The sequence below is a fragment of the Opisthocomus hoazin genome, chromosome 6 (assembly GCF_030867145.1).
Source record: "Opisthocomus hoazin isolate bOpiHoa1 chromosome 6, bOpiHoa1.hap1, whole genome shotgun sequence".
Classification (NCBI taxonomy): Eukaryota; Metazoa; Chordata; class Aves; order Opisthocomiformes; family Opisthocomidae; genus Opisthocomus; species Opisthocomus hoazin.
In genome coordinates this window covers 58,364,144-58,387,018 of record NC_134419.1, presented here as the reverse complement: position 1 = coordinate 58,387,018, position 22,875 = coordinate 58,364,144, and the positions used below count along the sequence as shown (strand labels likewise).

The window sequence follows — 22,875 nt, the reverse complement described above, 5'->3', positions numbered from 1 at the left end:
GGGGAGGAAGGGTTCTCCACGTCCACTCTGAACCCCCCAGGCTGTGATCTGGGGCCAGGACCCCCTTGCTGCATCGCCTGTTGCTTCCGACATCCCTGCTGTGCGGCGGGGCTCTCCTTCCCCAGGGGAAGGCAGTGGAGGGATCATTCCCAGGATGCTCCTGAGGAGCGTGCAAGTCTCTGGAACACACAGACAGAGGTGGGAGGCACAGCAAGGACGGCAGCCAAGTGCTCTCAACACAACCTTCCCACAGTTGCCTGGCACCAGACAGCTCTGGCCTTGTTACTTTAAGACTGCGCCTTTCAGTAAAGCAAAGAGAGACGGAAAGCATTTTTGTGGCATAACATCATGAGAATAGCATGCAAATTCAAGGGAGGAGCCTTGTCCAGGATGGTCCTTTCCTCCCAACAGCCAGCCTGAAAAAATATGCCTTTTGTGAAGGGTCCCTCAGCTCAGCAGACCTTGAGACCTCCCAGTGACCTCCGAGAAGTGACGCACGGTGAAACCTCTCCCACCAGCAGCACAGTCCTGACCCCTGAGCGTTCCCACTGCCCCTCCCGTGAGCAGAAACAACATTCCTTCCGACTCAGGACTCCAGGGGAAGCCCTGCTGTCCCATCCACAGGGCTCTTCAACTACTTACAGATATCTTCTGCTGTCCCCAGGGTTGGCCCCGGCTGGCAGCCTGTGCAAAAGCAGAGGCACCTAAGGAGGAAGGATTTCCCGTCACAGTCCAGGGGCTGCAGCAGAAGAGGTGTGAGTGCCTTTCTGCCTGATGTCTGCCGAGCAGAAGGTCCCTGCCGCCCAAGGACGCTGCACTCACCCACCACGCATTGGGCTATTACTCCCTCTGCTCCACACATTTGTGAACGTCACGGGTCGCCACTCCCTCTAATCCCTTCTTCTGTGAACACGTAATTTACCTGAGGGCTGGAGACTGCTCTGAAAGGAGGCACCCTTCCTACCTGCACTTGCTTAGGAATTTTTTTGTGGCACTACAGAAGAGTTGATAGTAACAAATTGGTTATTTCCACTTGATGCAGCACAGCATCAGCTGACTGTCACCTGTGACCTCTGTGGACTGGAGGATCTGCAGACTCTAGACCACTTGCTGCCTGCACTGGGGCTGGCATTGGTGCATGGGGGTGGTGTTGGTGCAAGGGGCTGGTGTTGGTGCAGGGGGCTGGCACTGGTGCAAGGGGATGGTGTTGGTGCACTAGGGCTGGGGCTGGTGCACAAGGGCTGGCATTGGTGCATGGGGCTCAGCAGGGTGCGTGGGGCTGGTAGTGTTGCGTTGGGACTGATGTTGGTTCTCAGGGTGCTGTGGGGTGCATGGGGCACAGCGGGGTGCATGGAGCCAGCCTAGCTCATCCCAGGAAGCTCCTGTGGGAAACCTACCCAGCTCTTGTTGCATCCTGGTAACGAGTCACTGCCTGGAAATGCAAAACCTCCCAAACCCAGTAACGACTGCTGGGGGTGCTCTTTAAAAAATGAAAAAGAAATCCGTCTCTGAGGAGGGAAGAAGCTGGAGATGAAGCTACCTTTCACTCCCACTGGCTGTGGGGTGCAGTTTTGGTGGGAGGGTGTGTCTTTCCTCACTGAGCACAAAGTATGCCTGTCTGGACAATGGCAAGAGGTGACTTTCTGTGCTGGGTGTCTGTGCCCACCCAATTTTCAGTTACCTCCATCTGGTCAGACTGTGTGTGCTTTGCAGAGCCCTTGTTTGGCGTTCTTTGCCTATCCCGTACTTTCCCCACAGACTTCACCTCTTTCCAGCTGGCAATGCCTTTGGCCAGCTGCTGCCTGGTGGCTGAGGAGCTCCCTGCAGGGACAATGAGGGGTGGCACTGGCTGTGGGTGTAATTTTTGGCAATGCTGCCTTTGAGACTGCCTCTCTGCTCCTTGCCAATGTGCCCACGCACTGACACGCTGCAGTGACCCAGTGCTGGTTTGGCATGCTGCAGGCTCCTGTCACCTCTCCTGGTGTTGATACCTGCCAGGTCTGGCCAAGCCACAATTGCTGAAATGCCAACATGCATTCTTTGGAAAGCCTAAATAATTCCACCTTGATTTGAAGCTGTGATGACTGGTCTTTACTAAAGACTAGCTGGAGGCAGTGCCAGAAGGCTTCCCAGCCTGGTTCACCCTCATGTGAGGGGTGACTCAGACCAGAGTCTGATTTTTCCCCTGCAGGGAGAGGAGGAAAGGTGGAAAAACAGGATCAAATATGCTGAGGCAAGAACTCACTCCCCCTTCCTCCCAACATATATTAACATCAGTATAACTTGCCTTCGTTTTGGGGACAGGACATCAGAGAGGCTGCTGGTAGAGCTACAGTGACTCCTGGTCCTTGCATCAAGTCTGGGGCCATGTTACCTCCCTTATATCTTGAGTCTGATGGAGAGAGATCAGAGCAGCAGCTGAGCCTTCAGCAAGGTGTTCCCAGAGATTTCCAGTATGCAGACTCTGACATGGCTCTTGCTGTGGCATGGAGACTCTCCAGAGAGGATCCAGCACATCTGCTGAGGCTTTTTTCACCACTGGGATGCAGACATGTCCCCCCCTCCCCTGCATCCCCTCGCCCCTCTCTGCACCAGTCCTAGCGGTATCTAACTATTGCCAGTGCTGCAGCCCCAGGGATGCTCTCTACCTCTCCTGAAGCACTGATAAAATCAGGCCTGGAGGAGCCCAGAATGACCTCAGTTCAGGGTGAATTACTACACGGACTATTCAGGCATGAGTGAGTCAGGAAAACCAGCCACAATCAGATCTCAGAGCATCAGCATTTTCTTGCTGGCAGGTTTATCTGCCATCTGGTGAAAGGAGACCTGTGCATGCTGCAGCCAGCAGCTGATGGGACATCTGGACTCTGTTTGCATCCCCAGCCAGCCAGCGGGTTGCAGAAGGGGTTTATGTCAGGCAGCTGCAAGCTCAGCCCAGCATCTGGCCCTGAACAAGGACAGCGAGTACCAAGTATCAGCTAATGAGGGAGACGGCTTAGGGGGCTTGTTAGGCTCAGCACCCCAGCACAATCCAGGCTTCCAGGCTTGAAAGTGAAGGTCATTACTAGAGAAACAATATATTTCTCCTATCTGTCTAAAAGCAATTAGAAAAAATTCATCTACAAAATGGGGATAAAAATGAAAGAATTTGAGCTTAAAAGCCAAGCTTATTCCATAGGTTTTGAAAGTTATTTTATTTTCTTCCTGTAACAACAAACACCATCTGAAGGGGAGAAAGAGAGTTTTTGTTGCTTTTTGAAACTGGGTTTGGAATGCTTTTTTTTCAAAGATACATGACCTTTGGGGACACATCTGTAGCCAGATTCAGTTTGTTTTGGTAAAAGCCAGGTCACATCGGATGCCGGAGCAGTGCAATTGCAACGGATGCTGGAACAGTGCAAGGAGCACCAGCAGCGTCAACAGCATGGTGACCACCTGGCAAAAAGCAATGTCATCTGCTTCTCCTGAGCTTCTAGTACTTGGTAAAACCAACGCAGCCACACAGACAGAGCTCCTGTTCAAGCATGTGACCACCTAGGTTTCCAGATGTGGGATATGTGAAGGGATATTCCTAGAAGAAGAAAGTGATTGCAAGCAAGCCTGTGGGAGGTGTGACCAGATTGATGAACTGCTCTGCTTGGAGGCTGAGCTGCAGGAGGAGGTGGGCAAACTGAGGAGTACTTGAGAGTCTGAGAAGGAGGTTGGTCAATGGAGCCGTAACCTGCCATCTATGATGCATGCAAGCCAACTCAGCATGGTTACTATGGAGGCAGGTCCAGGATCTGCTTTGTGCCAGCAGGAGGACTGTGGCACAAGGGATAGGGAGGGATGGAAGAAGGTTACAGCACAGAATGGTGAGAGAACCCCCTCCTTACCGTCTACCCTTACCATCTTATCCTTACCAAACAGGTACGGGGCCCTGGGTACGGTAGATGAAGTGTGTAAATGAGAAAGAGGAGAACCCAGTCTTGCCAAGGTCAGAGAGACAAACCCCTTGCAACAAAACCTGCATTAAGATCAGTGCCGAGAAGAAACAACAGCGAGTTATGGACACTGGGGAGTCCCTCCTGTGCGAAGGGAAGCACCTGTTTGCAGACTGGACCCTCTTTTCAGGGAATTTTGCTGCCTCCCTGGGGCCCGAATTAGGGACGTCACCACAAGACTGAAGAGCCTAGTACAATCTTCAGATGTTGCCCTCTCCTCTCCGCAGTCCCCCATCCTCTTGGTGTTGTGGCTCTGCCTCCGAGGAGACCATCCGCCCAAAGTCTCTTTAATCTTCTGTACTCTTTCCTAAGTTGCTCAGTGCTACCTGCTTTTCATCTAGCTACCGTCTGGTCATGTAAGCCCTGATGTCTTAAACTGATTGTCATCCATGGGAAGGTGCTTAGAGAAGGAAAAGGGAAAGCCTGAGCAGCAGAGTGTGCTGTGAAATCACTGGTGGGGGACATGATCTCCTGCCCAAACCCTCATGGAAAGTGTAGCATTTTGATATATTTTTTTAAAAAAAGGTCATCTACCTCTCCTGGAGCACGAGGTGCCACCTCATGAGATGGTTCTACAGCCTGACCCACAGCCACCCAGGGCAGGAGCTCTGCAGGGATGGAGTCCTCTCTGTTGGGAGGATAGGAAACGGCAGTCTGGCCAGGTCCAGCCCTCTCACCATCCATGTTATGAACTTTGATGCCACAGGCCACATTCGTGCTGCTTTAGATGGGCTAGAGTTGTGGCTTTGTTGCATTCGTTACAATGCGTTGTTAGATCATACTGTTCTTTCAGGCCCTCAACAACCTGCTACAGCTGTGAAGTTGGCCCTGATGGGGGCTGAGGTTGGACCACAGAGCCCCAGAGGCTGCTGCCAGCCAGCATCACTATGATGCCCTGGCTGATACTACATTTCTTCACTCAGCAGTTATGGAGGAGCCGGGGTGGGGGGAACAGAATCACAGAATCATAGAATGGTAAGGGTTGGAAGGGACCTTGAAGATCGCCTGGTTCCAACACCCCTGCCATGAGCAGGGACATCCTCCACTAGACCACGTTGCTCAGAGCTCCATCCAACCTGGCCTTGAACACTGCCAGGGAGGGGGCATCCACAGCTTCTCTGGGCAACCTGTGCCAGTGTTTCAGCACCCTCATGGTGAATAATTTCTTCCTAATATCTAATATAAATCTGCCCTCTTTTAGTTTAGAGCTGTCCCCCCTTGTCCTATAACTACACACCCTTGTAAAAAGTCCCTCTCCACCCTTCCTGTAGGCCCCCTTCAGTACTGGAAGGCTGCTGTAAGGTCACCCCGGAGCCTTCTCTTCTCCAGGCTGAACAGCCACAACTCTCTCAGCCTGTCCTTATAGGAGAAGTACTCCAGCCCTCTGATCATCTTCGTGATGCTAAATAAGCCCCTTCGTAAGTCCTCCGTGTTTTTCAGCTGCCTATATAGTTTATTTATGTTCCTTCTGATGCAGAGCAGGTGAGATGTTTCTTCTTGTGTGTGCATCTGTGCTGTTGAGTTTAATTTTGCAAGAAATGTGAGCTCAGGTTTTTCTGGTTTGTCAATAGCAGCATGTGAAGTCTGTTACTGAAAAAAAGCAAAGCAAATCAAAAACCCCAGGGCACCTCTGTCTCCAGTTTTCTTTCCTCCTTTGTCACCAGTTCATGCAGTCTGTGCTGAGCTCCATTGCTACCTTATTTTACTGCTCACATGACTACCTCCCTACCTCCCCTCCCTCTGAAGCTATTTCGCAAACCACCGAAGGCTGGCAGCAGGGTGGAAGGATGGTGTTGCCTTCGAAGAGTGGCAGTTGCCCGCTGGATGCTGGGCTGTGAGTGACAGAGCAGCCCCCTTGCAGGCTCCAGCCTGGGCAGTGGGGTGAGTGGCTTCGGCATGCTGCATTGGCCAAGGGGCAGGTCGAGCCCTGGAGATGCATCTTCCCAGGCTCCATCCCTTTCCACCTGAGTGTCCCCAGGCCTCTCAGCTCCTGCTTGGTGGGGGAAAGCACGTCCTGACTCCAGCTACGATTTTGTTGATTATTGACCATGCACATGCTGGTTGTGCTGAGGGCAGAGACACAGTGGTGGCTGAGCAGATGGTGCCAAAACAACCTCCTCAGATGCTCTCAAAGCCTATTGGTAAGGTGCAAATATTTGGGAGCCCACCCTTACGTGGGCGGATGGAGCCACAGGGAGGTGACACACATCACACTTGTGCTGGGTGCTCTCAGGCAACCTGCAGTAGCTTTTCACTCACAAATAGCAAAACAAACATCACGAGGTACTCACAAGCAGAAGGATTTGCCAGGAGGGACTTATGCTGACATGTGGCTACCCTGGCCAAGAGAAAAAGCCGAATGCTTGATTCAATGAGCGGTTTTCTGGATCTGCCAGGCAACCTGCTGAAACATATCGGAGCCTGTTCAGTGGGTGGATACCTTCCTTTGAGCTGGGGTGAGGAGATTGATGACACGGACTCTGATATCCAAATCAAAGACCCTTTATTTATCAGAAAGCTGCGTTTTATACCCTTACAAAGCTGTCCATGCGCTCCAGCCCAAATGCTTATTCCTTAACATACATTGTTCACGTGCCTATTCTACACATTCAATTCGCTAGCCTAGCTGTGTATCATTACTCCTTCGTTAGCTCCAGGCGTTCTGCCAAAGTCATCTGCAAGTGATAAAGTCCTTATTTTAGTCTTGTTCAGAAACTCCCAAGGACATCCTGACCTTTGTTAATATAGAATGTTCCCACACTGGGGGATCCCCCACCACTCAAGGCCCCATCCCAGGGATGCTCTGCTTGCACGGGGATGGGCTGTTTCCTTGGGGCTCCCATGCTGCAGCTTGTGCTGATGCCTCTGGAGCTCTTGCTGTGCCCCTCCAAGCAGAGTCTGTCCCCAGCACCTCCAGGACCCTTTTGGGCAAGAGGAGGTGCTGTTGGTGCCCCTTCACCTCCTTGTCTCCAGCTGAGCAAGCCCAGCTTCCCCAGCCTCTCCTCACATGCCCTGGACTCCACCAACCATCACCATGGTGCCCCCAGGCTCACTCTGATTTGGAAGTGTCTCACTAGTCTCTGGGAACCCAAAACTGTATACTGTGCCATGATTTGGCCTCCCCAGTGCCAAGCAGAGGGAATAACTCCCTCCCAGGGCTTGCATCCGCATGTGCATCTCCTTTGGCTTGAAGAGAACAGGAGGGCCAGATGAGGAGTCATCCTTCCCATGGAGTAGCTGAGCATGTCCGGGACAAGAGGTTAAGGAGGTGAGGCAGGAACTGGAGGAATAGAGTGAGCAGGCATAGGGAGAGCTGTGGGCTCACAGCTTGTGTGGAGAGGCATGGGGGGGGAGCAGACGGTCATGGAGAGAGTGTGAAAGGAAGGACTTCTGAAGGACTGAGGAAGACTTGGTGGGCTTTGCTGCAAGCCACTGTAGTAGATGAAGGTGAATCTAGAGGCCAGAAGCTGCCTGTGAGGACACAGGGAGCACGAGCAGAGCTGGGTCAAACTCCTTTCTACCTGCTGCCCTTGGTGGGGAGTGTCCGTGTGTGCATTCTCGTGGGAGCTGGCTCTGCTAAACCTGGGGGCTTTCTGGGGAGGTCTGTGCAGGTCTGCCTGCAGAGCTGTGTGCGTCTCAGGGCTCCTTTCTGAGGGTTACAGGAGTCTCTTATGTCTGAGCCTGCTCTGGTGACAGGAAGGTATGCGAGTGCTGCAGAGAACCACAGCTTGAAGTTCATGAGCCAGGCAAGGGAGGCACAGGCTTTGGGGAGCATCGCTGCAGCCATGGCAGGCTCCAAGGTGGTAGGAAGGAGGGTGTAAGGCTTCAAGGTATCACTGGATTAGTATTGGATGCCCAAGCCATGGTGATGGGGAAGCTGAGGGAGAAGGCTCTATGTCATATCTACTGGTGGAGGCTGTCCCTGATGCTGGAAGCTGTGGGGGAAAGGCAGCTTTGGGTTGGGACAAGGCTGGGATCCAGGTTTTATGGGCTGCCTTGATCTTTGAACAATAACAGTCAAATACAAGAGCTCTTCCCAGCCCATCTTTATGCAATGGACAAGGTAATTCCCAAGCCTGGTCTCTTCTCCTCTTGTTGCTTCTGTTGACTGCCATGGAGGGAGCCATGCAGCTGTTGGCTCCTGCTGATGGTCCTCAGTCACTGTCTTGCCACATACCCCGGCCACATCCGCATGTCTCTGAGCGATGCCTGGTGGCCTGAGTCCAGCTCGTGTGTGCTAGGGATGAGCTGGTGTCAGCCCAGCTTTGCAGCTTGCCTACCTTGTAATATCTTTTCTCCCTTTTCAGCTGAAAACAGTGTGTGGTGGCCACCGTCTCACAATCTGTTAGGCGGCACACAGGTGGCCGCCAGTGTTAACGAACGCATCTATTAAATACAAGGATATCAAATGCACTTTTGCTGCGGGGCTTGCAGGCTCCTGGAAGAGCAAGCCATGACCTGCTGGCTTGACAAAGAGCCAAGCTGCTGTGCTTATGTGCTGTAAGCCTTGAGGTCCCTAGGGAATCAGTGGAGGGCTGTGAAGGACTCAGGAGGCAGTGTGGAGAGCCATAGGTGCCATGAGAGGGCCAGTCTCAGCATGTTCTCAGTTGTGCCACAGCCATGGGCTGAGCTGTCCAGAGCTGCCCAGGAGCCGCAGACAGCTTTTCAGTGCCTGGAGGTGCCCAGCAAGTTCAGGTACCCCAGGATTTGAGGTGCTGGAGAAGCTGGGCACTGCCACCCTAGACCATGGTGACCCTGCTGTGGTTCCTGGAGTCTATATTACCCCTTGACCTCTTTCCTCCAAGGTGAATTTTCTCACTTCTGCTTTGCCCACCAGAAAAGCAAGGGCTCTCCACCTTGTCTGCACACAGGGACTGGGGCAGTGGAAGAAACAGCTCCTTCGGGAAGAACAGATGCATGACCTGCTATTTGACAACCACTTCTGCTCTACAGGAAACAGCTCCAGGGTTCCCCAAGGCTTTTTCTGATGGCCAAGCTGCCAAAGGGCACCTGATTTCTGCAAGTGGGAGTTATCAGTTATGCTTCACCAGCATCTCACCCAGAGACTTAACTGTTGACCTGTTGTAGATGTCAAGCCAACATGATCTGCTCTTTCTTGGGTGCCACTTTTTGTTCCCAGAACGAAAGAAGGAGCATCCTTTAGACCTCGTGGTCATCATGTTACTGGGGCAGGTGGGTTGTAATGGTCCCTTGCTGGACCAGTGGGTTTCTGAAAGGAGTGTCTCTGCCCTGCACAGGCTCCTGGAGTTACCTGAAAGTTGAGTTTTGGACTGAAGCACAACCAGCATCGCTGGCTCTAGCTGTCATAAGGCTGTAGTATGAGTGATGTGCTGGAGGGGAGCATGTCCCAGAGGTCTCAGCATTGCTGCGGGAACTCTGTGCTGAGATGAGCTCTTGCAAAGATTGCTCATGAGTCAGAATGGGAGCTGGGCCATGGGCAGAAGGCTTTGGGTTCAGGAGTGATGCTATCAGTGATGAGAAATGTGAGTCTCAGCAGCCACAAACACCTGAAAGCAGCTACTGGGCAGATGTGGCTGCCCTGGAGGTTTTGGGGAGCTGTAAGGCTTGTCACCACTCTTGATCCACCTAAAACACTGCTAGATGCCTATCCCTTGTCGGAAGGTTTGCAGAGCCGCACGCAGACACACTCAGTGTTAGTCATGTTGCATATTTGATGGGAGCAATGCCTGAAACTTAGGGAGCCAGGAAGAGACAAAACAATGTTTTCTCTGCACCGAGTACTTCACACTAAAAAGGCACAATTAGGGCCTTATAGGAAGCCTCGTAAGGTCAGAAAGTCTCCAGAGAGGAGGCTGCCACATGTGAGAATGATGTCTGGATAGGGAATGGCTCATCTAGAGGACAGCTGGAAATCTCTGCTGTGCAGGAGGAGCTTGGAAAGCTCAGGCACACTGACACTTGCTAGGGACACTCCTGCATGGGTGCCTTCAGACATGTATACCCATGTGCCCTCCTTTGTACCTTCAACAACTTCTGTTGCACTTGAACTGCCATGGGACCCTGCTTCATGGAGCTGGGTGGCTCAGCAGAGTGGTCCTGGCTGTCCACACTTTGCAAAGCTCCTAATAACTCCTCTGTGGGGGAGTCCTCTGTGGGGAAGTCCTACCAAAAGTCCTACCAAAACCATTGGTTTAGTCCTACCAAAGCCATCATTCAGGAGACTTCCTCGTGTGTCTAGCAGTCCTCTGGTCCAACAATGTGTGTGTCTGTCAATCAACAGTTGAGGCACCTCTCCTACTGTGCTTCTGCTCTTTAGCCTTCCTCAGGCAGGCATGTAGTTTAGGTTGGACAGACCCTTGGACGTCTCTAGTCTCTAGCAAGTCTCAAAGCAGGGTGATTTTGTAAGTAGATCAAGCTGCTTAGAACTTTGTCCTGTTCAATTCTGAGCATCTCCAGGGATGGACATCCCACCAGAACTCTGGGCACCTGTTTCAGTGCTGAATTACATCTACTGAGAATTAATTTCCCCCTAAAATCTTGGTGTATTGCTAGACCTTTCAGCAACTGTTGGTCTTGTTCTGTAGGGTGCTGGACAATAGATAATGTATTATGTTGACCTTTCTTGGGACAACACTTTAGGAGTGTTGATACAGGAAATACCATTCCTGTAACACTGTAGGGCTGGGTAGAAGTCATGAGAGTATAAAAGCATCTTGTCCCAAATGGGAAGCTGTTGCAAAATCTTCCCATTCTTTGAGCCCAGTAATATCTTGCATGTCTTCTGGTCTAGCAATTGCATGTCTCTGGTCTTTTCTGCCACTTCTTTGCCTTCTACTTTTGTTTATGTTCTTGGGTACCTGTGGTTGAGGCTTTTAGTACAAGGTACAACATCTTGCATAAAAGGAGCCTTGGATCTTTTTCTTGGTCAAGTTATTGATTAAATGCCTACTTTGTTCTATGGCACTTCTCAGCATGGTTTTCACTCTCTTTTCTTGTAGGAACACTCACTTCTGCTGTGTCAGGTCCATGCCTGATGCTGCCTGAAAGGTCACTTAGGTCAGGGTGTTCCTAGCCCGGTGTTTTGCCACCTCTGTGTACCTGTTTTCAAGGCAGGAGAGGTTGCAAACATGGCCATTCAGACAAAGCAGGAGTAAAGTCAGCAGCAGGGTCGTTGGCAGAGATGTTTGTAGGTGCTTGAATCAGTGGCAGTGTTCCTGCAAGACTTCTATACTGCTTATGCTTCCTTTGGGTTTCTTTGCATTTTCTTCAATACCCCAGATGACTCAAAAAAACCCCAGGCTAGTTTTGCACTGTGTCCTCTCCACATTCTTCAAAACACTAAATGTCCTCTGCTGACCATGCTATATCCACTAGAAGCACTAGAGATACATGCTCAGGTTTGCACAAGCCACTGTAAAAGAGTTTGGAAAAAGTTTGCAGGTAAATAAATGCTGCCTTTTGGATTGTTTTGACTGTTCTGTCAGCACCATTAGCCCTGAATTTGAGTACTGACATTTGTGCTCAAAGAAATTCCATGTGCACGGTTATAGCCTTGCACTGAGTTACCGAACCAGCCTTCTCCCTCCAGGACCTCGGCTGGGTGTGGGGAATGGCCCTGCAATTAAATGAAGTTCTTGCAAAGTGCCACATCCTGCTCTTTCATGCGAGAATTTAAATTTAGGAAAACAAAGAAACAATAATTCTGATGGTGAAAACCACAACAAGCGTGGGTCCATCCAATCCACAGATATTTCTCACCAACAGAGGAAATATTCTGCTCATGGGTGATACCACTCCAAAACAGTCACGAGCACTTTGTGACCCATTCTGTCTTCTGATGGGCTAATTCCCTATCTGGATGCTCATTCCTTGAGCTCCTTCAACCAAGGTGACACTGTCCTTCTAGGGCTGTGGATAAGCTTGGTCCATGGAAGACAAGGCAGTACATCTCTATGGCCTGCAGTTACCACCTCAGAGCAATCTGGTGCAAGAGCAAAACCTACTTGTTTTGGTAGGACTGAACATATCAGTCAGTAAGATGGAGATCCTCCCACTGCATGGGAGCGGGCTGCTCTGTTTCTCAGGGAGGATTGTTGTGTGTCTGCTGGCACCCAAATTCAGGAAGAAGTAAGCATCCATGGAGTGGAAGCTCCAGCCTTTGACCAGGCTGCTGCTGTGTGTGTGAGACACCTACATTCTCTTCAGCCAGGGTAGCTCCTCACCTTTTGTGTACATGGCTGCAGGTAAGAGCAAACTGCTCAGGAAAACCTGTCTTAGACCAACATATGGGCAGCCTGTGGCAATTGACCTGTCACCTCGTATCTTGCCGCACGAGTCCAATATGCTCTCCAAACTGATGTCCTTGAATAACTTCCCAATACAAACTCTGCCATTACAGCTCATGAGCCAGGACCCAAGGAAGAGAGCTGGAGCTGGTGTCAAAGGGATCTTCTCGAGTCAGGCTTGTTTGGTCCTGGAAATGACGCAGCCTGACTTGAGTATCAGATGGTTGTGCTATGAAATGAGCAGGTTCCATTTTGATCCTGGTCCGGGCTTTCTTCTAATCCAGATGAACTGTTGCATCACAAACTTTGGACTTGAAGCTGGCTGCAAAGATCCTTACTTGCTGGTTGTCCTGTGGAGACCTGATGCTGTCACAACACATTTGCTGCTTGTTCTGATCAAGGCAGCAACCAGGAATACCCTGTCTGACTTGCGGTTCCTGGGGCTTGTGTAACCCACAGGCTGGAGGAACTCTTTTTTTATGGGTTTGCATGGCAAGGTTTTGGTAGTGGGGGGGTTATAGGGGTGGCTTCTGTGAGAAGCTGCAAGAAGCATCCCCCATGTCTGATAAAGCCAGTGCAAGACGGCTCTAAGACAGACCCGCCACTGGCCAAGGCCAAGTCAATCAGCGACAGTGGCAGCACCTCTGTGATAACATATTTAAGAAAGGGAAGAAAAAATACTCTGCAGTGAAATGGCAGGGTAGAGAGAGGAGTGAGACTATGTGAGAGAAACAACTCTGCAGACACTAAGGTCAGTGAAGAAGGAGGGGGGAGGAGGTGCTCGAGACACTGGAGCAGAGAGCCTTCCCTTGCAGCTCATGATGAAGATCATGGTGAGGCAGGTTGTTCTCCTGCAGTCCATGGAGGTCCACAGTGGAGCAGAGATCCACCTGTAGCCTGTGGAAGGGACCCCATGCCAGAGCAGGTGGATGCCTGAAGGAGGCTGTGACCCCATGGGGAGCCTGTGCTGGAGAAGGTTTGCTGGCAGGGTCTGTGACCCCGTGGGGGACCCATGCTGGAGCAGCCTGTTCCTGAAGGACTGCACCCCGTGGAAGGGAACCATGCTGGGGCAGTTCATGAATAGCTGCACCCCATGGGAAGGACCCACGTTGGAGAAGTTTGTGGAGAACTGTCTCTCGTGAGAGGGACCTTCACACTGGAGCAGGGGAGGCGAGTGAGGAGTCCTCGTCCTGAGGAGGAAGGAGCGGCAGAGATGACGTGTGATGAACTGACCATAACCTCCATTCCCTGTCCCCTTGTGCTGCTCGGGGGAGGAGGGAGAGAAACGCGGGTGAAGTTGAGCCCGGGAAGAAGGGATGGGTGGGGGGAAGGTGCTTTAAGATCTGGCTTTATTTCTCATTATCCTACTCCGATTTGACTGGTGATAAATTACACTCCCGTTTCTCCCCAAGTTCAGTCTGTTTTGTCCATGGCGGTAACTGGTGAGTGATCTCTCACTGTCCTTATCTCGACCCTCGAGCCTTTCATCATATTTCCCCTCCCCTGTCCAGCTGAGGGGGGGAGTAATAGAGTGGTTCCAGTGGGCACCTGGCATTTATCCAGGCCAAACCAAAACACCTTTTTACTTAATGCCTTTGCTTGCATGAAAGTCACATCCAAAAGCAGTTCAAAACCAAGGGCACATCAGCATGGCCAGGGCAGACACGTCTCCAGTGGTGGCTGGTAATAAATGCCCAGGGAAGGTATGAGCAGGGCTGTGGCATAGGGAGAGGACTCTCAAAACAACGTTTATGGCCAGTACTTCAGATCTTACTGTTTATCTTACATGCGGTGACCATAGTCAAAGGCAGTGGGTGTCATTGGGTCAGGTGTGCGGTGATGGACACCAGTGAGTCACTCTTTCCCCTTGGACTGTTGTCTTTGCAGAGCCAGAAAATCCGTTTCCACGGGTACCCCAGTGAGCAGTATGATGTGCTGATGGAGGATGGTTACATCCTCAGCCTCTACCAGATTCCTCACGGCAAGGGGGACACTGGGCAGTCGGGTGGGTTTGGTTTCACTGAGGGTGAAGCAGCTGTGACCCTGCTTAGAGATGAGGTAGCGTGCAAGGGGAAGCCAGTGTGAATGGCTGTGCCTTCAAACACAGTTTTGGCAGCTGGAAGAGTGATGAGAAGTTTTTGTCCAGCTGCCTTGAGCTGCCCCTGGGGATGCAGGAGCTCAGCATTGTGTTTCGCTGTGTCCGGGATGGGGTAGCACGACCCAGCGAGCCCCAGCATCTCCTTCCCTGGAGCTACTCCCTTGCCCTGGTCCAAGGTTTCCTGATAGCTCAGACCTAGGGGTGGCAAAAGTCCTTCAAATCAAAAAAGCAATAGCAGAGCCAGACAAATCATGGGAGAAAGGAATATTTAATGTGCAGCCTGCAGAAAATAATACTGAGATGCATAGGGCCATTTTATTTCCATATGGGAAGGGGGTTTTTGTGTGAAGTACCCAATTTCTCCTCTTTCAGGATCCAGGTCACCCATGTTGATAGTTCATGGGTTCAGTTTATATGGTAGTGACTGGGTGGACAATCTCTCCAGCATCAGCCTGGGCTTCATCCTTGCAGGTGTGGGGTACGACGTCTGGATCGGAAACAGCCAGGGTAACAGCTGGTCCCACTGGCACCTGATCCCTTCTATTGACCAAGAGGAGTTTTGGGATTTCAGGTGAGAAGGCCGCCAAGGATGGGGCTAGGATACTGGGCTGTCAGCGCTGACCACCTGAGGTCCATGGGAGGTTGGGAGATGGACACCTCCTCCAGCTTCTCCCCTTGCTCCCCAGTTTCCATGAGCTGGCCATGTATGACCTCCCTGCCATGGTGGGCTTCATTCTAAGGCAAACCAGGCAGGAGAAACTGTTCTATGTTGGCCATGCTCAGGGCAACTCTCTGGGTGAATGAGGAGGAGGAGCAGGCAATGGGCACGAGTGGGGCGCCAGAATGACATGGGAGAGGGGCATTAATGTCTATCCCACACTGGAAACTGCTGGGGACAGGGTTGCATTGTCCCATGCTGCCACTTTTCCTACCTGTCTTCTTGGTCCTTCTGCATGGGAGAGGGTTTTTGTGTCTTGCCCAGACGTCCTGGGCTGTGCTGACATCCAGGAGCACTGCAGGTTCATTTTGTTCAGACCCTGCATCTCAAACAGGAGCTCTGGGATGAGTAGTGTCACTGTTGGGGTTATCGTCATGATCTCTTGCTGCTTTTCAGGTCTCATAGCATTTTCGAGCATGCCACATCTGGCTGGGAAAATCAAACTCTTCTTTGCACTGGCTCCTCTCTACACCTTTCATCATGTCAAAGGGGCCACGTTAAAGATAGCATTTTTACCAGACGTGATGCTGAAGGTGTATGAGTTGTTTGTATGTTATTACTACTGAAACTCAGGATCTTGTTGCAACTCACATCCCCTGCGTTGCCACTGTGCACTGAGCCCATGCCTGTGGCAGGTATTGGAGGTGCAGGTGGGGACATGAGCGATCTCAAGATCCCAAACAGCAGGGATATCCCTTTTCACCATTTAAAATATCTGTACCTCTCTATCATTACTGTTTATCTTCTCGCTTATTGACCTAACCACACTCCAGTCCCAGAGCCCAGGAGGTGCTCAGAACAGCCTCACACCGCCTCCCATCCACCCTCTGCTCCAGCAGCTGGAAAAGGGCTGGAAAGGGAGCTGGCACTTTCCCTGGACATGCTCCACCTGAGGATCATCTGTCAATGGAGCTGGCAGATGAGTGATATGAGTCTGGATGTCCTGGTCTGAGCTTTGGAAGCTGGTACCTTAGAGATGATGCACCAGGACAATGGGGATGATGGCATGGTGTGGAAAGGACAGTGGTGGTTTCATGCTGCTTTGAGAGTCAAGTGAGACCATGGGTCAACCTCCTCAAGAGGCTGGCTAGCTCAAATGTGTCAATAATCACGTTGAGGAGCTGCCTGTCAGCGCTGGCCGGGAACAAGAGGTTCCCGTGCAGAGAAGTGTTGCAGGACCCACTGTGACCTGTTTCCTTGTGCTCTTGCAGGCAATATTTGGAACAAAACAGCTGACTCCGGTGGGGAGGAAGGAGAGAGCCACCCTTGCCAAGACGTGCAGCAATCTGCTAACAGCTGAAGTCTGTGAAAATGAGATCTTCCATATTGGCAGGTACAATAAGAAGAACTTGAACATGGTGGGTGCACCAGGGTCTTCAGGTCACAGCCATCTCCAGTTTTCCTAGACACCTGGAGATAGCTGATGAGATACAAAATGAGCATAAAAACCTAAAATCAGGTATGAAAAGCACTGTTCAAGGCAGAAGTTTGGAGATTTCTTTCAGTGATGTTGGGGTATTAATCCAAATGGAGGCTTCAGTGGGAAAGAATCCCTTGTGGTCTTGTCTGCAAAGGAAAGGTAACTCCTGCCTCATTCTCTGTTGACCTGCAACAACTTCACAGAAAAAAATAACGAAAATTGACTGGGCCAGTTGTATTTCCATTTTAAAGTGGTGGTTAACTGGTTTACCTTTAAAACCTGCTCCTAGCTCTGAACAGAATAAAGCTGTTGGAGCATATAACATTTATATTGCAGTTATAAGATAGAATGATTTTTTTCACCTAGACAAATTTTCATCATTCCCAACTCGCTTAGAAAATACTTCTTTTTTCCCTGCAGAGTCAACTGGCTGTATACCTAGCACATTTTCCAGACTATACGTCAGTAAAAACTCTTCTCCACTGGGGACAGGTAGAGACTCTGATTTCATAATATCTGTAAACAATGCTTTTTCTTTTATTCTGTGAATATGGTATTTTATAATGCTGCTTCATTTGCCCTGGAGACAAGTAAGGAGGTAGAATCAGACAAAGCCAATAAAAGTGATTTTTAAGTTGCTGCACCAAGGCGTTTCAAAAGCCACAGCTTCTAGCTACTGCTTCTGGCTGGCCAAGGAAGAACCACCCAGATGCCTATCTCTGTCCTGGGTAAGGACCTCACGCAGGTGTTTTTTGGACTCCCTCTTTGCTGTGGCCCATGGGATGGGTGCCAGCAAGCACCAGCCCAGACACCAGGGCTGTGCTGGGCAGAGAGCGCTCACCTGGACCCTGCTGGTGCTCTTTGCTTGCAGTGGGGCTGAACCAGGGCATTACCCACACGGGGTTAACCTTTTGCCTCTACCTTCCAGATTGCCAAACCCGAGGAATTCAAGAAGTTTGACTATGGGGAGAAGAACCAGGAGAAGTACAACGAGGTAAATGGGCACTTGTGGAATGAGGAGCAGAGGACGAGGCTACTAGGACCAGGATGGGGTAGCCTCCTCCAGTGGCCAGCGTGGCCTGAGTCCACTGGGATGCCAGGGGCAGCACATCTCCTTGATTAGTGCTATTAGTGCCAAAGCTTGCAACTAACTGGAGCATTTCCCACCTCCCAGGCCACCCCCTCCTTGTACAGGATAGAAGACATGACGGTGCCAACTACCCTGTGGAGCGGCTGGGAGGACTGGGTGAATCCCCCTCCGGAGACCCAGCACTCGCTTCCCCACATCACCAACCTCGATCGTCAGGAGCACTTCCCCAACTGGAAGCGCTTTGATCACCACTGGGGTCGGGATGCCCCTCAGTGCATGTACAGGCAGATGGTCGCTCTGATGGAGCAAAATCCATGAACAGTCCACGTGTTGCCCTGGGATGGAGGAGCCACGGGTTCCTATGTGCCTGAGGGCACAGGTTTTGTGTGAAGGCTGCCACTCCACTCTTCTCTTCTTAAAATGTCTCCTAACACCCTATGCCACACTGATTTAATGCCTTAAATGTAACTGTTAATTTCTGCCTGCCCTCTGTGACTGGAGATTGCAATCAACTCTTGCATCACAGCAGAACTCCAACCCTTTGCTTAGTGGGCCTCACTGGGGTTGTGTTTGCACCCATTACCTGAGAAGTCGTGAAAGGGAAATATCTGGGCCTTGGCATTAGGCTAGGTATTTCCTGGGAAATAACCCACCCAGAACAGTGTCCCATGTCACCTCTTGTGGTATGCCTTAGGGTGGAAACCCAGCTGTGTTTTCCAAGAAATTGAATTTAACATGGCCCACAGTGTTACCTAAGAGTAATGCTCTGTTCTCAGCATGTGTATCTGAAAAATATCCATCTATCTACCTACCAACCTATCTATCCATCTACCTACCTAGCTATCTATCTATCTATCCCTCTACCTACCCATTTATTCTGTCTGTCTGTCTGTCTGTCTGTCTATCTATCTATCTATCCATCCCTCTCTCCCTCCCTCCCTCCAAGAGATGTGTGATTGCTCACCTGTGAAGTCTTTCTAAGTTTAAGATGCATGGGAAGAGCACTGTGAACAAAAGGCAGGGGTTGAAAAGAGAATTTCATGGGTCTCAGGGCAAGGGACCTCCCGCAAAGCACTGATGATTTTGGTGAGACATTCCTAAACCGCCTGCTCATCCCCTGTTATGGTTTGGCTGCGACCGGCAATGGAAGTGCCACGCGGCCGCCCCTCCCCCCGCCGGGGTGCGGAGGAGAATGGAAAGAAACAGGCAGAAACTGGTGGGTCGGGATAAGGGCAGTTTAACAGAACAGCAAACAGAGGGAACAGGAATGTGAAATACATTCATCTGATTCGTGTCAATATGAAACAATGCTAGGGCAGCATGATAGGATGTGATTTTCTGTCTCGCATATCCTTGTATAACCACAGACTTAAGGAAAACAGAGTGGTTAATATACATTGTTTCTGTATCTTGCAAAGTTGCCTGACAAACACCCTGGTATCCCAGTTTAAACCAGTTTCGTTGTTACATAGTGTTACATAAGACAAGCCCATAGGACACATGGGTAAAGTCCAGAACCTTCTATATGAATATGTATTAGGGACAAGAAGAATCTATCGGAAAGTCCAGAACCTTCTCTATGAATATGTATTAACAGACCATATATAAACTGGAGACGGGAACTGGACGCTGTGTATCTTGGTCGAGCAGAGACTCCCGGCACACCCAGCGCTGTTTGCTTGCCTTTATTCACCTAATTAATTGGATACTTTAATTGAAACCCTGTTTGGGACTACCTCATTGATCACAGGAACAACAACGATACAGATGAGGAGAAAACACAACAAAAACCGCACAACCCAGAGATCCACCCTCCACGACCGCCTCGAGCTCCCGAGCCACGAGAGAGTTCCCCTCACCCAGCTCCCCCCCACCGGAACCCAGCATGACAGCACATGGTATGGAATACCGGGCTCTGTTTGGCCAGGTGGGGTCAGCCCGCCCGGCTGTGCCCCTTCCTGGAGTCCAGTGAAAATTAACCCTGTCCTGGCCGAACCCAGGACATCCCCCAAACACTGCACACTGGGTCGCCCTGCAGAGATGGGACAAGAGGTGTGCAGATGTGATCTGAGCTCATGCTGTAGGTAAATAGCCCAGAAATTTCCTGCATGACCCCTGTCCCACATAAGCATGGGGATAAAGCGGCTTTGCTGACGTAGCAAGCAGCACAGGGGCACTGGTTTTCATGGGATGGATGGGAGGGGTGTTGCCAGCCCTCTTGCTCCGCTGTCCTGTCTCCTTGGGACCCTTCAGCCCCAGGATGGGGGGGCACTGTGGGAGGGACAGCTGCAGGGTCAGTGCAAGGGTCCATCAGTTCAGAGCCTCTGCTTAAGCCTCCTGCATTTAGGCCACAAGAGCCAAGCTAGTAATGGTGGTGAAAAGATGGAGGTATATTCCCAATTTAAGGTATTTCTCAGGGCAGAAATGTTTGTCCCAACTATGTTCCCATGTGGTCTGACTGGTCTCCATCTGATTAAGCAGGCTGAAAAGGAAATTTACGGGATGAAACTCCAAGCATGCAGGATCTGTGAGCTGAGCTGCCCACATGTCTATGAGATGCTGCTTTCATGGGCTGTTCTGTGAAAGTAAAGATTCATCTTACGAGCACCATACTCTGACCCTGTTTCTTCCAACTAGTTCCTCCCCTGCCAATGGTGATGGATGGATTCACTGAGAGGGAAACCAAACTGCATGTGGCCACAACCAAACAAGGGGTCACTGGCCCTGGACAGGGTGCTCTGCAGAGCGTCATCATGTGTGACCATGCCACTGCAAGGATGTGGTTGTCATGAGGGAGGGAAGAGCAAAACTGCATGTGCTGGCATGATGCAGGTTGGAAGAGCCCTGCCTGCCCCTTGCAACGTCCCAGAGGCCTGGGTCTGAGAAGGGTGCACAGGAAGGGGCTCGTAATGCCCAGAGCTGGGATCCCCTAAGTCCTGCACAGCTGCCCTGCAGCACAACCTCGGTGATGCCCACCAAGGGAAGAATCAGACTGGGCTTTAGCATGGGAGTTTATTACTTAAATAGTTCTGAGAAAAAAGGGAAATAAATATCACTCTGCAGCAGAAGAAGGTTGGAAGGTAAAACACCAGGGCACTCTGTATTCATAGAAGGCAGAGAGAAATCACAAAACTGTGTTAGCTCACTAACATCCGAAAAAGGCTAGTCTTCCAGGCCATGAGAAATTTAGCAGTATATAGAAATCACAGCAGCAATGGGATGGATTATCAGTTTCCTTCCTTCTCATTATTCTCCTGCCTGCCGCTGTTGCCAGTATCCTTGTTCCTCTTTAATTTCTGTTTTGGGTATGCCATGAACAAGGACAACAAGAGGTGGTGTTTCTGGTCCCAGAAAAGATGCCAAGGCAATAACCCGGGCAGGGCTGAGGACATGACATGGTGTTTAACATGGAAGCAGACCACTGCTTTCCCAAACTTTTGCCTGAGGCATTGCAGGGTGGAACAAGTGGCAGCCCTTGTTTGTTAAGACCAAGATGGATGTCCTTGGGTGACTGGGTTAGTGTGACCTGTCCTCCAGGATGACTGATGGCAAAGAAAGTGATGAAGAGCAACACAAGGACCCAAGCTCACCAGCCACCTCCAGGCACTGGGAAGCTGCCCTCAGCACCCACTCATTTCTCCATGCTGGACAGACAGAGAGACCTGTAGGGCCAGGAGGATCAGGCCAGGACCACCCTGACAAGAGGCTGGTGCTGAGGCTGTCCCTTTTGTAACACCTGTGGGTCTCTCCCCCTGCCTTCAGAGCCCTTCACAACCCTCCACAGCTCTCCCAGGGACCTCGGGGTTTCAGCTGGTATAGCAGCAGCTCGGCTCCTCCTCAAGCCAGCCAGCTGAGACTTGCCCTTCCAGAAGCCCAAAGCCTGTTTGACATCCTTTTATTTAGCATCATGTTTGTCTGTCAGCTGAGAGACAATCTCCTGACTCAGCAGATGGTCGAGTCCAGCATGCAGCCTAGTCTGCTTCAATTACCCTTTCCCACCAGAACAGCACACATGCAATAAAATAGGTCTTCTCCTTTCCCAGAGTGATGGCCTCATGGCAGTGTTGATGTGCACTGAGGACCTGGGTGCCATCCCAGTGGTCCCAGCAAGGACAGCAGACCAGACTGGGCAGCCGGGTAGGAGTAGGGTGGCAGCCTTCGGGGAGTCACAGCCTATCACAGCGGCTGTGGTGGAAAGGCGTGCTGGGGTCTGCAGTCCAGCCCTGGGCAGAGCAGCCATGGTCCTGTCTAGCTGAGATGGGACCATCCGACTGCTGGGCAGAATCTGGGTAAAAGCACTGTTGGAAAACAGCATCAGCGCATAGAAAAATACCCCAGGCTGGTAATCAGTCCATTCATGATTTCTGGTCTGCACTGTGTTTCCCAGCTCCCTGGGTGTCCACCAAGAACACCATACTGGAAGCAGGTGCGGGGGACCATGTCCGGGCAAGCTGGGTCATCCCCAACTCCTGGCTGAGGTGCGGTGCCTGGGGTATCTGGTCCCCTCCACAGAGCTGCTGCCCCTGGGGAAGGATTAGGGATTTGTTTATTTATTTATTTCTGTACACCTCCTGGGTCCAGCCATGTGCCATATGTCTCACCTGCAAATGTTTCCGGCTGCTGGGAGATTATTTGTTTTCATTTTAGCAAGGATTTGGGTCACGGCTTTGTTTCAGGGTTTTAAAAGAGAAAGAAAATGCTTTGGCACAACAAAGGAGACAAAGCAATCAAGGAAAAGCCCTCTGTACTGATGGCAAAATACCAAGTGAAGCTGCGTTTTTTTGCTTCGGGCAAATTATTTCTGCAGAACTGGAAACAGAATTTAAAAAAAGAAAGATGTGTTTAAATAGGATTAACTTAAGCAAGAATTTGTACTACAGAAAGATGCTTAGGGTATTTCTTAAAGATAGAGGGACACAGTGTCAAATGCCTTAGTGATGTCCAGATAGACAATATCCACTGCTCTCCCCTCATCTACCAGGCCAGTCACGCCATCACAGTTGTTTATTTAGTTGGTCAAGCATCAAGTCAACACTTCAAGCTACTCAAAACTCAGAACATTCCAGGTAGATGCAGAGCACTCCAGACTCACTGGGAGCAGAGGGCTTTTGGCAAGACATCAGTTCTACTGATGATCCTGGTGGATTACCATTGGGGTTTTCACATTTAACAGCGTCTGATCTGTTATTTAAACAGCTCTGTTTACTCCTTGCAGCTCCTTGCTTGATCCCTTTCTTTCATCAAGGTGGAGCATGGCCTTTCACAGGCTGATTTATCCCTGGTGGCTTTAGCGCTTGGC

At 50.8% G+C, this 22,875-nt stretch overlaps 1 protein-coding gene across 1 annotated transcript; it reads left to right on the top strand.

The window, feature by feature from the left end:
- Nucleotides 1-14,089: 14,089 nt before the first annotated feature.
- On the top strand, nt 14,090-17,894 carry LOC104330392 (lipase member M). The gene is made up of 8 exons (XM_009935594.2): nt 14,090-14,255; nt 14,721-14,919; nt 15,035-15,144; nt 15,463-15,599; nt 16,278-16,424; nt 16,907-16,978; nt 17,415-17,480; nt 17,661-17,894. Exons 1-8 carry the CDS (start codon nt 14,090-14,092, stop codon nt 17,892-17,894), a joined length of 1,131 nt encoding a protein of 376 aa, XP_009933896.2.
- Nucleotides 17,895-22,875: the final 4,981 nt, after the last annotated feature.

Excerpts from the sequence above, each read along its gene's own strand:
- LOC104330392 (XM_009935594.2), top strand. The coding sequence starts at position 14,090 with ATGGACACCAGTGAGTCACTCTTTCCCCTTGGACTGTTGTCTTTGCAG. Across the intron at positions 16,979-17,414 it reads CTCTTCTCCACTGGGGACAG|ATTGCCAAACCCGAGGAATT; the intron begins GTAGAGACTCTG and ends TCTACCTTCCAG. Across the intron at positions 17,481-17,660 it reads ACCAGGAGAAGTACAACGAG|GCCACCCCCTCCTTGTACAG; the intron begins GTAAATGGGCAC and ends CCCACCTCCCAG.